Raw genomic sequence first — 16651 nt, forward strand, 5'->3', positions numbered from 1 at the left:
CACTGCTTTCTGTAATGATTCAGTACTTCACAAACTTTGATGTGGTGAAGAAAAAGAAAACAAAAAAAAGTGTCACAGATTTTCTGTCATTGCTCTGATGGCTTCAGCCACAAACCAGAAGGTGCATCCTTTTTAGAAAATCATTATCACAACCAAGTCGAGCATCAAGTTTGCGAATTCTGCACAACTGTCAAGTTATAAAGGACCAATGAATGCACAAAACACAAAAAATGTAACTGGGAGAACACGATTAATCTTTATGTTTTCAGCCACTTTGCTACAATCTTTTCCAATAAAATAAGATGACATCATAGTTCAGCTTTGGTCAACAATTTATACAATGACACAAACCAGTGTGGTTAATCTTAGAGACAGTAAAACAACCAATGCCTGTTAATGGATGGATGGGGGTGCATTTTAACACACCCAATTGAATCCTAGTACAATGCAATCATTATTGATATATTACTTATTAGAAAGAATCTAATAAATACTCGATTGCATTCCCACAAGCAGATACCATTTAACAGGGTCCATTTGGAACAAACTCAGGCCTCCGTGTTTCTTCTACTCCCTTTTCCAAGGCATCAAGAGTATTTTGGAAGCATTATACCACTCTATGTAATCAGGTCTCAAGATTCTTATTGTTTCAACTGACCCATCTGTCAAGAATTTCTTTTACTCTAAGTGGAGAAGACATAGTTCTTCACAGATTACAGTTCAACATAAGATATAAAAAGGGTCATTATAGTGTCCCTACACTAAATACCCTAAAAATGCTTCACTGCGGACATGTAAATACTTTTTTCCTAAATTTTACATCACATCCAAAAAAAAGTACACTTTTTGAAATGATCGAGTGAAACTCAACTGCTTTCTTCTAGATAGGAGTTTTAACTATTGGTGATTGTGGTACAGCAGTTTTTAAATTCCTCGCAATATCAGGTCCACCCAGTTTGCATAAGCACCTTTTAAATTTCTCTTTAAAAAATTAAATTTAAACTGTGTGTGAACTTGGCAAACCTTCAGGTTACCAATTGAATACTGTGCAGATATTTACCATTTTAAAACAGATTGGTTTTACACTGATGTAGCTCACAAACAGATTCATATATACTACAGAAAAACACACGAGACAGTATCCCCTTTTTGATCCGCTTTTCTCCTGGGTATCTTTAAATACTGAATTTCTCAACAGTTCACTTGAACCACCTGGCAGCACAAGGATACAGCAAGTGTTGCTGCTCAATACTTCTCTTGCCTTCAGCTCACCAACCCTTAATCACCAAAATGGAGGCAAATATTTCACTCCATTAGCTATCTTTACGAGCTGCAGGGCTTTTTTTTTTTTAAGATTTGCTTTGAATTATAATCCAACAGTTGCTTTCGTAGTCATGAGAGTATCACTACCCTGGTTAATATTCTTCACCCCAAGAACACTGCGGATGAGATGAGGGAATTTCAAAGGATTATTTCAACAGAAATTAAAATTCAGATTAAGAAATTGCAAAGAACAGAAAAAAAAACTCCAGAAAACCTCCCCCGCCCAATATTTCAACATCCTCTGCACTAGCATTTATGATATCAACCGGCACAGCCTTTTTGGTTATAATAAAAAATAAGCAAAATACAAATCAAATCTTTTACAGATTCAGAAATCAGCAAACATACATCAGTGGGACAGGCAAGATGTATGAAGAAGGGTCAATTTGTGATGCTCAAGCTCCTCTGGTTTCTTCTCTTATGAGCGCATTTTCTGCAGAAAATATTCCCTAAAACTTTAAACCCTTAAATCTGAATATGGCCCAGCAGACTGAGCCAGAAAACTCCCTCAAAGCAGACATGTGCCTCACACTGGTGGTATTACATTTTTCACCCTTCAAATCAATTATTAAAATGTTTAAAAAAAAATGCTAATCATGCACTTGGAAAGATTTCTCCTTGCCCATTCCTCCCCCCATCTTCCTCAGACAGCCGAGAATAACTTTTTAATGTAATAGCTGAATGCAAGGCTATTTCAGAGTGCATATTCTGGTTGCGCCTCTGGTTTGACAACACCATTTGCCTCCAAATTGTCCTCCTGACCATCTGTTAGCAATGTAGTAACTTAGAACAAGGCTACATGGCAACAGTTTCTGGTGATATTTAATCTCAAACAGCCAAAGACTCGACACCACCACTCCCACCCCCCTTCCCCACACTATTCCTCTTTGTTCTTTTTCGGAAAATAACATGGGAACGATAGGTGGAATGTTCTGGAGGCAGGCTATTTTGCAGCATCCATCATTCCACTTTGCTGACCATTTAAGCAATTCTAAAATCCCAAGCATTGCAATTAAATGAAAGACTCTCCCATTGTATCAGTGTGCACACTGCTAACCATCTCAGCTGTTCCATTCAGAGCAAGTGCAAAGCGGCTTGCTTATTGACTGCAGGAGTTTTAGGTTCAAAGTACTTTTTTTGGTCTCGAGAGAATGTTATGTACACCCGATTGTCAGCAAGTGCACTCAAACTAAAAGGGATACTGTCTCTAAACAATGGCGATAGTCTAACCGTCTCTGCTCTCACAAATAGGCCACATGACTCTGCAAGTACGTGTGTAGTAATTTTTTTTCTGCAGCACCAAGTAGGCCAGCCTATAATGACCCATTGCTTTTCTAAAAAAAGTAACAGAACTCTGTACAACATCTACTACACATCATCCTTCAACGTCATCGTCGTCTAGTGAATCCTTTGAATCGTCATCATAGATTTCCTTCACAGCCATGATTCTGTTCAGCATGCTCTCCAACATACTCCGATCCATGGGAATAACTGAGTACCACAGAGGGCTCTCCGCCACACAGGAACGTTCAGGTTGCAAGTAGAAAACATCGTTCCTGCTCTTCATACTCTCAGGGCTAGAGCAAAATAAAATCAAAAAATTACTTGGAAAAATATCACTCACAAAATACTACAGGTTGAACCTACCTTATCCAGTACTCCCTCATCTGGAACCATTCCCGGCCACCGGGTGTCGCATGCGCAGAACTCCGACATGAACAAATTAAAGTCCTTCCTCGCTGCTGACTACCGCAATCGCTGGCCTGACCCCCCCCCCCGACCCCGATCTTTCTGCCGCACTCCCAGCTCCAAACCAGCCAGCCCCGATAACCCCTTGCGCAGTACCTGTACCATCCAATTTAACGTGACCACCCCTTGTCCAGAAAAATCCCTTATCCAGAACAGGCCAGGTCTCGAGGATTCTGGATAAAGGAGGTTCAACCTGTACTAGATTTTGTTGTTTTCATCTCCTCTCAAGTTTTACTCTGCTGTCAAACACATCCTAAGAATTTTGAGTCAAGTTTTGTAGCAGCTAAGAATACCTCGCATTTGGCTCCACTTCCCCTTTCTTCTCAATTGGGAAATTAATTCCTCAGAGTGGTACAAAGCCATACGAAAGCAAGAGGTTTGATTACTGAGTTAGCTAGCTTCTGCCAAAGAGCAATTGAGTCTCTGCTATTGGCCATTGCATCAATAAGTCACTGATGGGAATTTGCATGCAAACAAGTGGCTAAACAGTGACACGACTATTCCTGGCTAGAATGGAGATGATTGAGTAATTCTCCCATCAATCACACTGCTGCAAGTGACTGAGGTTGGTTTTACACATGTAATTTGTATGTAACTATCCTCCACTCACTACATTTTGCCAGATAAATCACTGCTTTTATTAGGCAAAGTTGCGGTAGTTTCGGTCATGAGTTCTGCTGCAGTTCATAGAGATTCTTTTTAAATAGACTTTGTCTGCTGTGTAAATAAACTTCACTGTAAAATACGCGTATCTGCTATAAGTCCTGTCCCGCCTTCAACTCATTGGCTGACAGTGGTATCAATTGGCACTCCAGTTAACAGATTGGATTTGACTTCCCCTCTGGTCAAATAGCCAGCTGACAGACATTCTATGAAGAATGGTGACATACTGATATGCAATGGAAATATACCAGTATAAATCAGCTCTTTCAGTAGAGGGGGACAGCTCTCAAAGATGACTCTTTTGAATCTTTGGAGTGGCAGGAGCAACTGAGGAGAAAGGCCAGAGGACATGCATTGGCCCTGAAATTCCAGCCTCTCCGGGTGCATACGAAGAGGCCCCGCAAGTTCTGGGTTTATGCATGCGAAGCACATACACCTGAACCTGGCACTTGCAATCTGTCAAATTGACTTGACAGATCACACGTATCCCAGGGAGAAGGACCTTCGCAGGCGGAGTTAGGCTATTTGCCCAACACTTGCCCAGAATAAGGCCTGTTTTTATTAGCGTAAGATTTCTAATAGATAGAAAAAATACATATTACTTATTTTTATATTAAAAACCATGTCTATGAAGGTAAGTTTATTTTTAACACTATTCTAACTTTTTTTTCAAAAAAATAAAACTTACTCGAACATTTAATTTAATGCAATTTCTATTAATTAAAAAAAAGCTTTAAAAAAATGTATGTTTGTTTTATTTGTTGTCAGGGGTATTTTCATTAATAGTAATGGAAGCTCCGAGCTCCCATTACTATGAGAACACTACATTGTGATTGGTGGTCCAGGCCCACACGATTCTAGGAACGCTCGCACTCCTGGGATGCGTTGGTCTCTGCGCTGGGCTACACAGCTAGGCCTCAGACCTGAAGTGTTCGCTGGAGCTGGACCACCAGGTACATTCGGAAAACATTTTTGGTCGGAGGCATCCGCCCGTGGGAATCCTCCACCTGCAATTTTTGGCCTTTATTTTTGTCTCAATGTCAGGCACAAGCAGCTTGTAAGCTTTATACCCAGCAACATAAGATGGAAACATCTGTGCAAAAGACTATTTCATAAAACATGCTGACCTTTTAATGCAGAATAAAAATGTCACCCTGTTAATAAACATGTAATTTGTACTCTAATATATGATATAAAAGAAAGTGATTAATTCTATTTAATGGCAATCATTGATCACGGCGCAAATGTAGGCTTAGCAGCCTTTTGGTGCCAAGTGATGTGTATGCGATATCGATTGCTCTATTTGAGAGGACTGTTGTTAAATGCAAGACATCTAAAGCTGGAAAGCTTTGCATAACCTGCTCTGAACCTTATGAATACGTGGTAAAATGGTGTCTGTGGAGATTTAAAAATAAAGGTTTTGCAAGACATTCCATAAAGAAGTGAACAGAAGCTTCTGAAATCGACGACTCGCAAATGATTGGAATCTGTTTTGCATGACTCGCACTAATCGGTAACAAACCGCACCAGAACTGGCTTCCACTTTGTCTGACAAAAGCACAGCTCATTCTCTGTCCATAGCCACTTTGTCAAATCAGCAATGCATGCAACATTCTTCATTCTCAATGTCTCCTTAATATTGTTTTGCTTGTGGATGTTTACTGAAATGTTCCTTTTTAAAAAAAGATAGAAACAGGCCTGGTCTTTGTTCTCCCTTTGACTAAAATATAATTACAGAAATGCTGGGACTACAAACACCAGTAGCACAACAGGGGCAATATTTGACTCCAGATCGATAGCAACATGGTTGACACTTAACTGCCCTCTGAAATGGCCTAGCAAGCCACTCAGTTGTTCAAGGGCAATTGGGTATGGGCAAATAAGTGCTCACATCCGGTGAACGAATTAAAAAAAAATCAATTCAGCATTTGTACATCAATACTTCCAAAACCACTGCCAATGTCAAGCATTCTCCCCGCATGATCAGGAGAAAAGTTCAAATATATATGTTTTTAAATTAATAGAACTTAAAAATGTTTCAAATAAAGACCATTGGAGAGAGTAGATTTTTTCCAAGAAAATTGAAAAATCTCTGTTCTGCTATATATATATATATATGTGTATATATACACACCTGACCAGTGATTGTGTGATACTAACATAAAAATAGAAAATATTCCATTCCCAGAAATTACATTCTTCATCTTGATCACAAAAATCTACCCCAAAATGATTAATGTTTCTAACGTGTAAAGACAGCAAATTTAAAATGTCAGCAGGAAAGAACTAGGGGCCTCACCATTTTGAGAGGTAGAACTCATAAAATTTCACAGGGCATCTTAATGGATTCATTCTGTTTTCTCTCTGCTCCAAAACAGCAACTTCCTCTTCACGTTTCCTCTTCCCCACAGTGCTGCCTTTGAACAAATAAAAGGGGAAGAACAAAACTGAACCGCGTGCAGCAATATAAATTATTTTCAAAAAATGTTACTTCAGACTTTCCTGGGAAGCAGTATTTCCAACTTAGTACTTCAGGTCATATTATTGTAAGTAAATAGACACTGTACAGAAACGAAAGCTTGAAGCTGTTTCAACCTTTGCACTGGAGGATGTTTGAAATTTCAATTTCAATTTTAATAAATACAGGTTGGACCTCCCTTATCTGGGATGATTCCGGCGGTCGGGGGGGCGCAAGCACCGAACGCGGCTGACCTCCATCCAGACGGCCTGCCGACACTTCCTTCGTGGCCCGTTGATACTTGGGGCCCGCCCGGGGCACAGACCTCTTCCCCCACCCCCCACTCCACCTCAGGCTGCCTCTCCAACCCCCTTCCCCCTGGTCCGAGGGTGCCAGATAAGGGATGCTCAACCTGTAACACCATTTATATAAACAAGAAAAAAAAATCCCCCTATTCGTTTTGTCCCGTCCTATCCTTAAGGCATCAACTCTTGGAGCATACAGTTCCAGGGGCACCAGGAGCCACCTGATACCTCTCCCAAGTGGACACTCTTTACGTTTGAATCTGGACAATAAGCATTGATGTGCTCTTCCTACATGGGGGCCTTTCACCTGAGCTCAATCCTGTACTCGCCAGATGTCAACATATGCACACTTTCCAGCAGAGGACACTGCATGGTGCACAGAATTAGGGACTGCGTCCAATTCTTCCCCTTTCTCGCCCATGATGCCAAGGCCAATTGTAGCACCTAAACTGTTGTCCTGGCAGATATTTTTGGCAAGCCATCGAACTGTAGAAAGGGCATCAGCAAGCATCTGAACCATGGAAAGGCCATCACAGTTGAGTCCAATCTTATTCTCCCTTTGACACCCACACAGGTTTATTGCATTGGGATCACAAACAGGAATCCTGGCTCATTTCTTCTTTCCTGACCCGGGGAGTGGAGATCAGTTGCAGCATTCCAATTACTCGTATAGCAGAGATCAGTTAAGCCTGTGCAATTCAGGAATCAAACCTTGGACCAACTGGTCTTATATTTTACTGCAGCAGTTAATGTCACTATCCAGTAACCCTTTGGGGGCAGGGGGAAGAGGGTCTTTTTAAATCCAAAACAGAACCGACTGAGAGTGAAAAGGTTAATACCGCAGATACTTGTAGTCTTCCACATAAACATGACTCATTGACCCCGCTGAGAAATGTGTATTTTTCCGTACACTCAGGTTATAAATAGAAAGTAAACTGATTTAAAAATAGAAGCATAGCAGAGTGGGGGATGGGGAAATGAATCAAGAGACCAATTCAACTTGAAACTGGTGCAAACTTAGCAGGTCCTCCTCAGGGGAGAAGAAATGAAGGGGGGGCGGGGAGGTTGGAGGGAAGAGGATCAAACTAATCAGCAAAGGTACATTTTGGTAGGAAAAATAAGGAGGCCACATACCTCTTGGAAAACAAGAGTCTGAATGGGGCAGAGGAGCAAAGGGATCTCGGGGGAACGGACACACAAATCACAAAGTAGCGACACAGATTAGTTAATAAGGCCATAAAAAAGGCAAACAAAGCAAAGGGTCCATTGTGATAGGAATATAATTGAAAACCAGAGAAGTTATGTTAAATTTATATAGAACTTTGGTTATACCACAGTTAAGAGTACTGAACAACATAAGAATTCGGAGCAGGAGTCGGCCATGCGGCCCCTCGTACCTGCTCCGCCATTCAATAAGATCATGGCTGATCTTCTACCTCAACTCCACTTTCCTGCACTATCCCCGTATCCCTTGATTCCCTTAATATTCAAAAATCTAACGATCTGTGTCTTGAATATACTCAATGACTGAGCAGCCACAGCCCTCTGGGATAGAGAAGTCCAAAGTTTCACCACCCTGTGCGCACAGTTCTGGTCTCCATATTACAAATAGGATATAGAGACACTGGAGAATATGCAAAAAGGATTTACAAGGATGATACCAGGACTAAAGAGGTTATACCTATAAAGGAAAGATTGATCAGGCTGGGGCTTTTTTCTCTAAAAAAGCAAAGGCTGAGGCCTGATCTCATAGATCTTTAAAATTATGAAAGGGTTCAATAGAGTAGATGTAGAAAAGAATATTTCCACTTGTGAGAGAGTCCAAAACTAGGGGTCATAAATATTAGTCACCAATAAATCCAATCGGAAATTCAGATGGAACTTCTTTACCCAGAGTGGTTGGAATGTGCAATTCGCTACCATATGGAATAGTTGAGGCGAATAGCTTAGATTCATTTAAAGGAAAGCTAGAAAAACACGAGGGAATAGAAGGATTTGTTGATGGGGTTAGATAAAGAAGGGCGGGAGGAGGCTTGTGTGGAGCATAAATTTTGGTGTAGACCAGTGGGGCCAAATGGCTTGTTTCTGTGCTATATATTCCGCTTTAATTGCTCCAGATTATCCCAGATTTGCTAATATGGACCATGATCAGAAATAAAGCCTTTTGTTATTCCTTTTCTTACATCTGGTTAGGAAAAGTCAAGAGATTCACAGGTACAGGCCTGTGTTCCTGCCATATTTATCCACGGCAAGAAGAGAATACATGGACAACCAGCATCCATATGGGGATTTTCTCCCATACCTTTCTAAAGGCTTTGACTCTGGTATGGTTCCACAGGGAGTAATCACACTTGCTCTGGTCATCACTCTTCGTGCCTGGCCACTGACAACAGTTGCCAGTGACTATTTGATTATGGGGTCATGACAAGCAAACCTAAAACCTATCCTCAGCAATAATACTTAGAAAATAGCTGGGAGCTAGATCGGTGCTACTCTCATCACTTTACACGTCCTAGTACAATGCAAGGACCCCAAATTTCCAGCAAATCATTCTTTGATTTGTTCCTTTTCGCCTACCCCTCCCAGATATATCACTGGATATACAACACTTACTTTGATCCCTTCCCTTTCTGTAATGAGCAGGCATGTAATAGCGGATGCTGACCAGCTTTGTGGTTCCTCTGGGTGTTGTGCACTTCCTGGACTGGCGAAGAACATTGGTGAAGGACAGTCGCATGTGCTCTTCTACACACTTCAACCCAAAGTACTTTGTGTTAAAGAACATGAGTGTGTTTAGCAGAACAAAGGGCGAGTATACGCCCAGTTGCTTACATTCCCAGAGATGCTCTTCCTCTACCCGGGAGAATATTAAACCTAAGTGAAAACAATTCCACAATATTAATGAATATACTCATCAAATCCCCACAGGTATTTTTATGCTGCTTTTTAATTTGCATTGTAGAATATTCCGCAATAAAATTAGGAAGTACTAGGTTGCTGGGCAGTTAGCATTGCCCCCAGCACGCTTCGACTTTGCGGGTGGAGGAGAATTAACTATGGAACCACAATTTGCAAGGGATATATAAAATATGAGTATGGGCAGTCAACCCACTTCCTCACTACAGTTTATAATGCAATAAAACAGCAGGACATGGTTGGGGGCGGGGAGAAATACAGAAGTGATACAAAGTTATATCTCGTGGGTACAGAGAAGATCCATCTGTTGGAAACACTAAGCAGGTCATGCAGCATCTGAAAGAACGAGGGGTTAACGTTTCAGCTAGGACACATCAGAACCTACATATTTCCAATTTCTACCTTGTAGACAACCCCTGGTGATCGATTATTCTCCACCAAACACAAGTATAAATGTATATGGGTGGACATGTGCATTATTTAAAACTGGTAGGAAGTCTGATGAACTCACCGTTTGGAAGCAAACTTGGTTGCCAGCCTTGTAACATTTTATTCAACTCTTGGACAAAGGTAAGGTAATAAAGATCAGTGAATATGTTTACCATTCGGTTGTTTTCAAGCAAAAACTGTAATAAAACAGATCAAAAACAGAAAATGTTAATTGAAGTAAACACCTGCTTATTATCCACACAATTTTTTTTTTAAACTACCTTTTGTTATGGGCACTCTGATTAAATCGGTTCTAATTTGAAGAGCTATCTGAACCTTTTCCCCTTGTATTTACTTCCATTTTAGCTTGGCAGCCCATTTTTGATTGGAAACATTCTCACTATTGGACATTAGTGAGTAGATAACTAGATTTGATAGCTCGGTACTGAAGGTTCGTGAGGAACCATACATTTAATTCCCCCAATGCTGCACTGCTGGGAGGAAGCACTAGGTAGAGAGTACGCAATTCTGCTCGAGGTGGGGAGGGGAGTGAGGGGAAGAGATAGTTGTCTCCAGAGAACACGGTGATGAGGAAATGTGTTATATTAAGTTCCCACTTTAAAAATAAAAGAGGAAAACAAACACTGATTTGACTAGATTTTAATTCCTGGGATATTTCCCCATCAGGAAAAAGCCTGCTTTTTTTTTATAAAACCAATTTTCACCCAATACAAAACAGACCATACGGGAATTCTGGTACATAATTGTATGTTACTTTACCACTGAATTATCAGAGAATCATACAGAATAGGAGGCTGTTCAGCCCATCGTGCCTGCTCTTTGAAAGAGCTATCTAATTAGTCTCAACCCCTGCTCTTTTCCTCTTGCTCTGCAAAATGTTCTTTTTAAAGTATATACCCAAAAATCTATGAGCCACATACACAAAATAAGACAGTTGATGTGTCAGTGTATGGAAATAGTGTCTAGGGCTGCCTACATTTTTTTTTAAAGTTCAAACTCTTAAACGAAAACAGACAGCACAGTGGCACTGCATGCTGGAACAGTAATACTCGACGTTAAAGTGGGATGATCATTGGTTTCCCATTCTGCTCAATTCCCAATGACAGAATTTTCTAAATGGTTGTCCATAAAAATTTCAGTCAAGCCAGTTTTCCCACTGTTTGATGTGAGGATATTGCAGCTTTTGAACGTTAATGTGCTAAAGATAAAAAAGATGATTTTATCCTTTCCTTGCTTTGGGTGCAAAAACTAATTGTGAGAGGGGCGGTGGGCAAGATGAAGAGGAGAGAAAAAAGAATGAGATAAATAGGCCCTCTTAAGAGTTGATTTGGCTTCAAGATGTCAATCTTGAAAATGGGAGATTAGAAGTAATTCTGATGTGGTAGTCTTAGTAATTGAACAGGAACATCTAACATTTTCTAGAATTGTTGTTAATGACTGGCCAGTCTGGTTCATTGTGACTTGGGAGGGTAGATTGATCACCAGGAGCTCAGATTATTCCTATTCTACTCCAGATAACCTTGCAAGTTAATTATGTAACCAGGCAGGGCTATCCTGGCTTGACAATCAGTGGGGAATTTATCAGTGATCTGCATGCATTTTGGAAGGTTAAACTGTAGCAATGCCTATTCAGACACTTTGGGATGCTTAAGCATGAACTTTAGTACTCAAGTTCTCCATGGTTAGACAAGGGGGTTGTGTCTCTACAGAGTGAAAGTGTGCACTCCAACCCATGCAAACAGAAACACTACTCGGATTTCTCAGCAGTTTGGTTTCGAGTCTCTTGAACACAATGATTGTTTTTCCAAACGTACAGGACATCTGATTGACCAACATAAAAAATGATGGATTGGCTGTGGTCAATCAACTCAGCAGAGATTGATAAATGGAACCTGGGATCTTCCTTGTCTGAATGGTTCAGTGCCATACTACATAGTGCATTGACCCAGTGAAGCAGCAGCAAACTGGTTATCAGATTCAGGTGAGTTGATGCCAGGGCAGAGTATGCAGTTTCAGTGATGATGGGTAAATGGGGTTGGAAAATCAGCTTGGGGCCAAATAGGATGCTGAGTTTCCAAACAGTCTAGTTCAGCCTGAAACAATGGCTGGGAAGGGGGCTGGAATTGGCAGTGAAGGTATGGAGTTTCTGATGGTGCCGAAGGCAACAATTTCAGTCTTCCCAATTTAACTGGAGGAAATTGCGGCTCAGCCAAGATTACAAATCAGACAAGCAATCTGATAACACAGTAAAGCCCAAAGCAAAGGTATCCAAGCTTTTGTCTTTGTGAGCTGTGTTGGGTACATATCAGAGCCTTAAGGGCCACACATAGGCCCCAAGTTTCCACACGCGGCAAAACAGGCGCCCCTCCGAGCTGGGTGCCCGTTTTTCGGGCCGAAAACGGCGCCTGAAAAAAAACGTGGTATTCTCGAGCGCCTTGCAGCTCGATGTCTGCTTGGCGCGGCGCACAGGGGGCGGAGCCTACCACTCGCGCTGATTTTGTAAGTAGGAGGGGGCGGGTACAATTTAAATGAGTTTTTTTGGTGCCGACAACCCTGCGCGTGCGCGTTGGAGCGTTCGCGCACGCGCAGTCTGAAGTAAACATTGGCACTCAGCCATTTTAAAAAGTGCTGCAGAAAAAGTGAACATTTGTTTATTGAACCCTTGCAAAGGCTTGCATTTTAATTTTCTTGATATTTCTGTGTGAGAGGGAGTGCATTCTGTAATTAAAGATGTGATAAATGGGACACATGCACTTGTTTGAGACTATTCAAATTTTTTGTAGCTGTTCAATTTTAAAAATTTTTTAATAAAACCACATTGCCCTTCCATGATCAGCACTGAGGCTTCTTGCAGCTTTCTCCTTCCCCCTGCCGTCGGTCGGTCCCGACAGCAAACGGCTGCCTGAAGCACTCAGGCTTCTTGCAACTTTCTCCCTCCCCCTGCCGTTGGTCAGTCCCGACGGCAATCGGCTGCCTGAAGCACTTGGGCTTCTTGCAGCTTTCTCCCTCCCCCTGCCGTCGGTCGGTCCCGACGGCAATCGGCTGCCTGAAGCACTTGGGCTTCTTGCAGCTTTCTCCCTACCCCTGCCGTTGGTCAGTCCCGACGGCAAACCGCTGCCTGAAAGGCCTGCCTGAAGCACTTTCACACAGGTAGGAACATGGTTTATTTGCTTATCAATTTTTATTCAGGTTGGATTTATTTGTATAGCATTTGTAGAAGTATAACTAAGGATTTATTGTAGAATTTAATGACTTCCCTTCCCCCGCCCTCCCCCCCCCACCTCGTTCCCGACACCTAATTTGTAACCTGCGCCTGATTTTTTAATGTGTAGACAAGGTTTTTTCAAGCCTACAAAAATCTTCACTTGCTCCATTCTAAGTTAGTTTGGAGTACGTTTTCAATGTGGAAACTTTCAAATCAGGCGTCAGTGGCCGGACACGCCCCCTTTTGAAAAAAAAATTCTGTTCAAAAGTGAAACTGTTCTACCTGACTAGAACTGCAGAAAACTTAAATCTGGAGAATTGCGATTTCTAAGATACTCCGTTCTCCACCAGTTGCTCCTAAAAATCAGGAGCAAATCATGTGGAAACTTGGGGCCATAAAGTTTAAATCTAATGATGATTTGAATACATCTTCGGTTGCTGTCATCAACAGATCTAAATTTAGGGATTACCCATCAAGTAGCTCTAAGGAAAGCCCTTTTCAAATCTCCAAAATTAAAAAAAGACCCAATATAAGGACAACTAGGACTGAGTTCCATGGGCTGAGGCTTAACGCTGAATACTGTTTCAATCACTATAACGCTGCATTAAACTATTGGTGAGTCTCTGACTGTAGCTTGTTAAAACTTTAGCCCCGAAGCATACTTCTGGATATTAAAAGTAAAAATGAACAAACTGCACACACACATTTGCTTCCATACAAACACCTACCAAAAAATTCTCACTGATTATAGATTGAAGATGCTTTTGATGGGAAATACAGAAGTGTTGATCATGTTAAAAATTACAATTGAAACTGATTTTTGATTTTAGTCCAATATTAATGTAGTCGTACATTGTATAATGTTTATCTGTACAAGCTCGGTACTGTGTCTTGAGTGCTTAAAAGCTTTCTTTCCCTTTTTCTGAATAAAATTGCTTCCAATTCCTAAATAACAGCTGCATTAAGAGGAAAACATATATACGCCAGTACTTGACCTCGCCTGACCCAAGAGCTGACGATGTTTTCCTTTGTTGAGAATCAGAAGCTGCTCCCCACAAGTACGTGTGAAGGCAGATGCAGTCATGTGTACTGCATACTTTAATATCACAGAGCATACTTAAAGCCAGAGAAAAAGCAGATCATGAGCATGGCCTAGTTTCTGACAGAAAAAAAAACTACAAATGCAGGAAGTAAACTTGCAGGTCCACCGGCTTCCAAAAAGTGTGAAAGGCAGTTTACAGATGCTGACAGACAGCTGTGCATTTCCAGCATTTGCAGTTTTATTTCCTACTTTGCTGTGCCAGTATAATTGTTTTTGGTATATGCATTTCCTTTTAAAATCTATTTTCTGCATTTCCTCTCGGAGATCTCTACAGGCCTTGCATTAGAACACCACCTCTTCACATTCTTCCCAGACCTCCCCCTCAGGTCTGCAGCTCAGGAAAGTGCTTAGAAGCCAGCTTTCAGGTCTCTGGCAGTGCAGCTTACAGACTGGATGTTATGTGATGCTTGAAAGTGACACTAAAAGGACTGGCAATACTGCACGTACTTCCGGCATCCTCATTGTAGTGAGATACAGACTTGTCACATTGCACCCTGCTCAACTTGTTCTTTCCTAGGACTGCTTCCCACCCTCAGTCTTCCTCCTACAATTATAGGCTTGTAAAACCCAAGCTTGGGTAACAGTTATTTTGGTACATTATCAAGATCGAAGGTCAAATATATCTCGGATCACAGTTCACATCACAAATACCAAGACTGAATCCTGATAAATACATAACCGGTCAGGAAATTTTATTCTTGAATCATAAATTTACCAATCTGCAGATAATAATTAGCAAATATATGACAGCCCATTTATTCTGCACACGTCAAACATTTTAAAACATTTTTGTTTACCAGTTGTCCTGAGAAAGTGGTGGCGGCCGTTCTTAAACCCCTGCACTTGGTTCTTAATTTCTCCGCAAAAAAAGATTCTATTTTTATGCTGTCTTCAAACATCTAGCACTGAGAAACTGCATTGTGAGCTGATTCAGGATCATTGTGCTTCTACTGAGATTTATCATTTACATTTGCTTGGATCAGGAATTCTGCCAATGGGAGTAACTGGGCCACAGACAGGAATACTGAAAATCTTTGATTGAATCACACATGCTTTTACCTTGATTCGAGTGTCCTAATAGTTTACCCAGCCATCAATCTCAGTGTTACGATATGAACATCTGACATCACTGTGGTCATATTGCCATTTTTTTTTTTAAATCTTACCGTTGCTTCATTGTCTCTGGCTTGACACCAAAGTCCCAACAAACTAGAAACAGAATTTAAGGATGCCGGAGCATGTACAGTACACTACTGTGTAATAAACTCCAATATTAATCCATGAATATTATTCTAATAAAGGCAAAACATAGACTTTCAGACTGGAATCTGACAAGAGGTCAGATTGCTGGCCTAGGAAAGAATCAGTTACAGTAGGAGACAGTGTGACAAGTCGATTTCAACAGAGTTAAGATGAAAGGAGGTGGAGGATGTGTGTGTCGTACTGACAGTCTTCTTAGTGGCACTCTTGAATCACAAAATATGCTCTCACTGGCACTGTCAAAAGCTCGAAAGTTGGTGATTCCAAGCATTTCCCACAGCTGCAGTGACTACAGGGTGGGGAGAGTGGAATATATGGGTGTTATATTCTAATGCATGGCCTGGAGGAAACTTGGGAGGGAAAAGAGTTTTTTAAAAAAGTGTTCAGATTAAGAAATTCTGCTTCCACCACATTTTCAGATTATAACTCGCTGATTTTTTTTTTAAATTCTCATTTCCCCCTTTGGATATTTTGCCAATTATCTTAAATCTGTGTCCTCTGCCTACTGACCCTTCTGTCAGTGGAAAATGTTTCTCCCCGTCCACTCTATCAAAACCATTCATAATTTTGAACACCTCGATCAAAATCCCCCTTAATCTTCCCTACTTGAAGAACAATCCCAGCTGCTCCAGTCTCGCCACATAATTGAAGTCCCGCATCCCTGGTACCATTCACATCCTCTAAAAGGTCTGGACATCCTTCCTAAAGTGTTGTGCCCAGAATTGGACACAATACTCCAGCTCAGGCCTAACCAGTAATTTATACGAGAATATTCCATAACAAAAAAAACCAATGATAATGGGTGGGGACAGAAGTCAATGATAATGAGAGGAGAATGAAGAAATTTGAGGGTAGTAAGAAAAAATGCAGCTTAAGTCTACAGCTCTTTATTTTTTTTTTAAAGATTCAAATGATATTTTCAGCCCATTTTCTTTTGTTAACTTATTTTTTTGCCATGTTTCTCACCTCATCATTGACTCCACACTGAAGCCAGATTCCTGGGTTGCAGACACCCTCCTAATCTGCCCTGACCTCAAGAACACTCCAGGTTGCAGCAGGGTGGCAAATTTCAGTTTCTCACTTCAGTCATCCTCTAGCTTCCAAGTGAGATTGAAAACTTAGTGCCAAACTGGAGCAGTTTTCATCACTAGGAACTGGACTGAAAACTCTCTGCACATACTTCATGCAAGAGCCTCACAGCCAGCAGATCCTGCTGAAAA

General features: G+C 41.1%; 1 protein-coding gene across 11 annotated transcripts in view; it reads right to left on the bottom strand.

Annotated features, from left to right (window-relative positions):
• Positions 1–233: 233 nt before the first annotated feature.
• The window catches only part of LOC139265606 (zinc finger MYM-type protein 3-like), a 133990-nt gene continuing 117572 nt past the window's right edge, over positions 234–16651 (bottom strand). For all 11 annotated transcript variants that reach the window (XM_070882736.1, XM_070882738.1, XM_070882732.1 and 8 more), the window contains 4 exons: positions 9926–10040; positions 9112–9372; positions 6035–6152; positions 234–2900 (listed from right to left, as the gene is read on the bottom strand). In XM_070882736.1, coding sequence (XP_070738837.1) covers positions 2699–2900; positions 6035–6152; positions 9112–9372; positions 9926–10040 — 696 coding nt within the window. In that variant the 3' untranslated portion in view covers positions 234–2698. The remainder of the gene's footprint in view (positions 2901–6034; positions 6153–9111; positions 9373–9925; positions 10041–16651) is intronic.

The sequence above is a fragment of the Pristiophorus japonicus genome, chromosome 6, assembly GCF_044704955.1.
Source record: "Pristiophorus japonicus isolate sPriJap1 chromosome 6, sPriJap1.hap1, whole genome shotgun sequence".
NCBI classification, from domain to species: Eukaryota; Metazoa; Chordata; class Chondrichthyes; family Pristiophoridae; genus Pristiophorus; species Pristiophorus japonicus.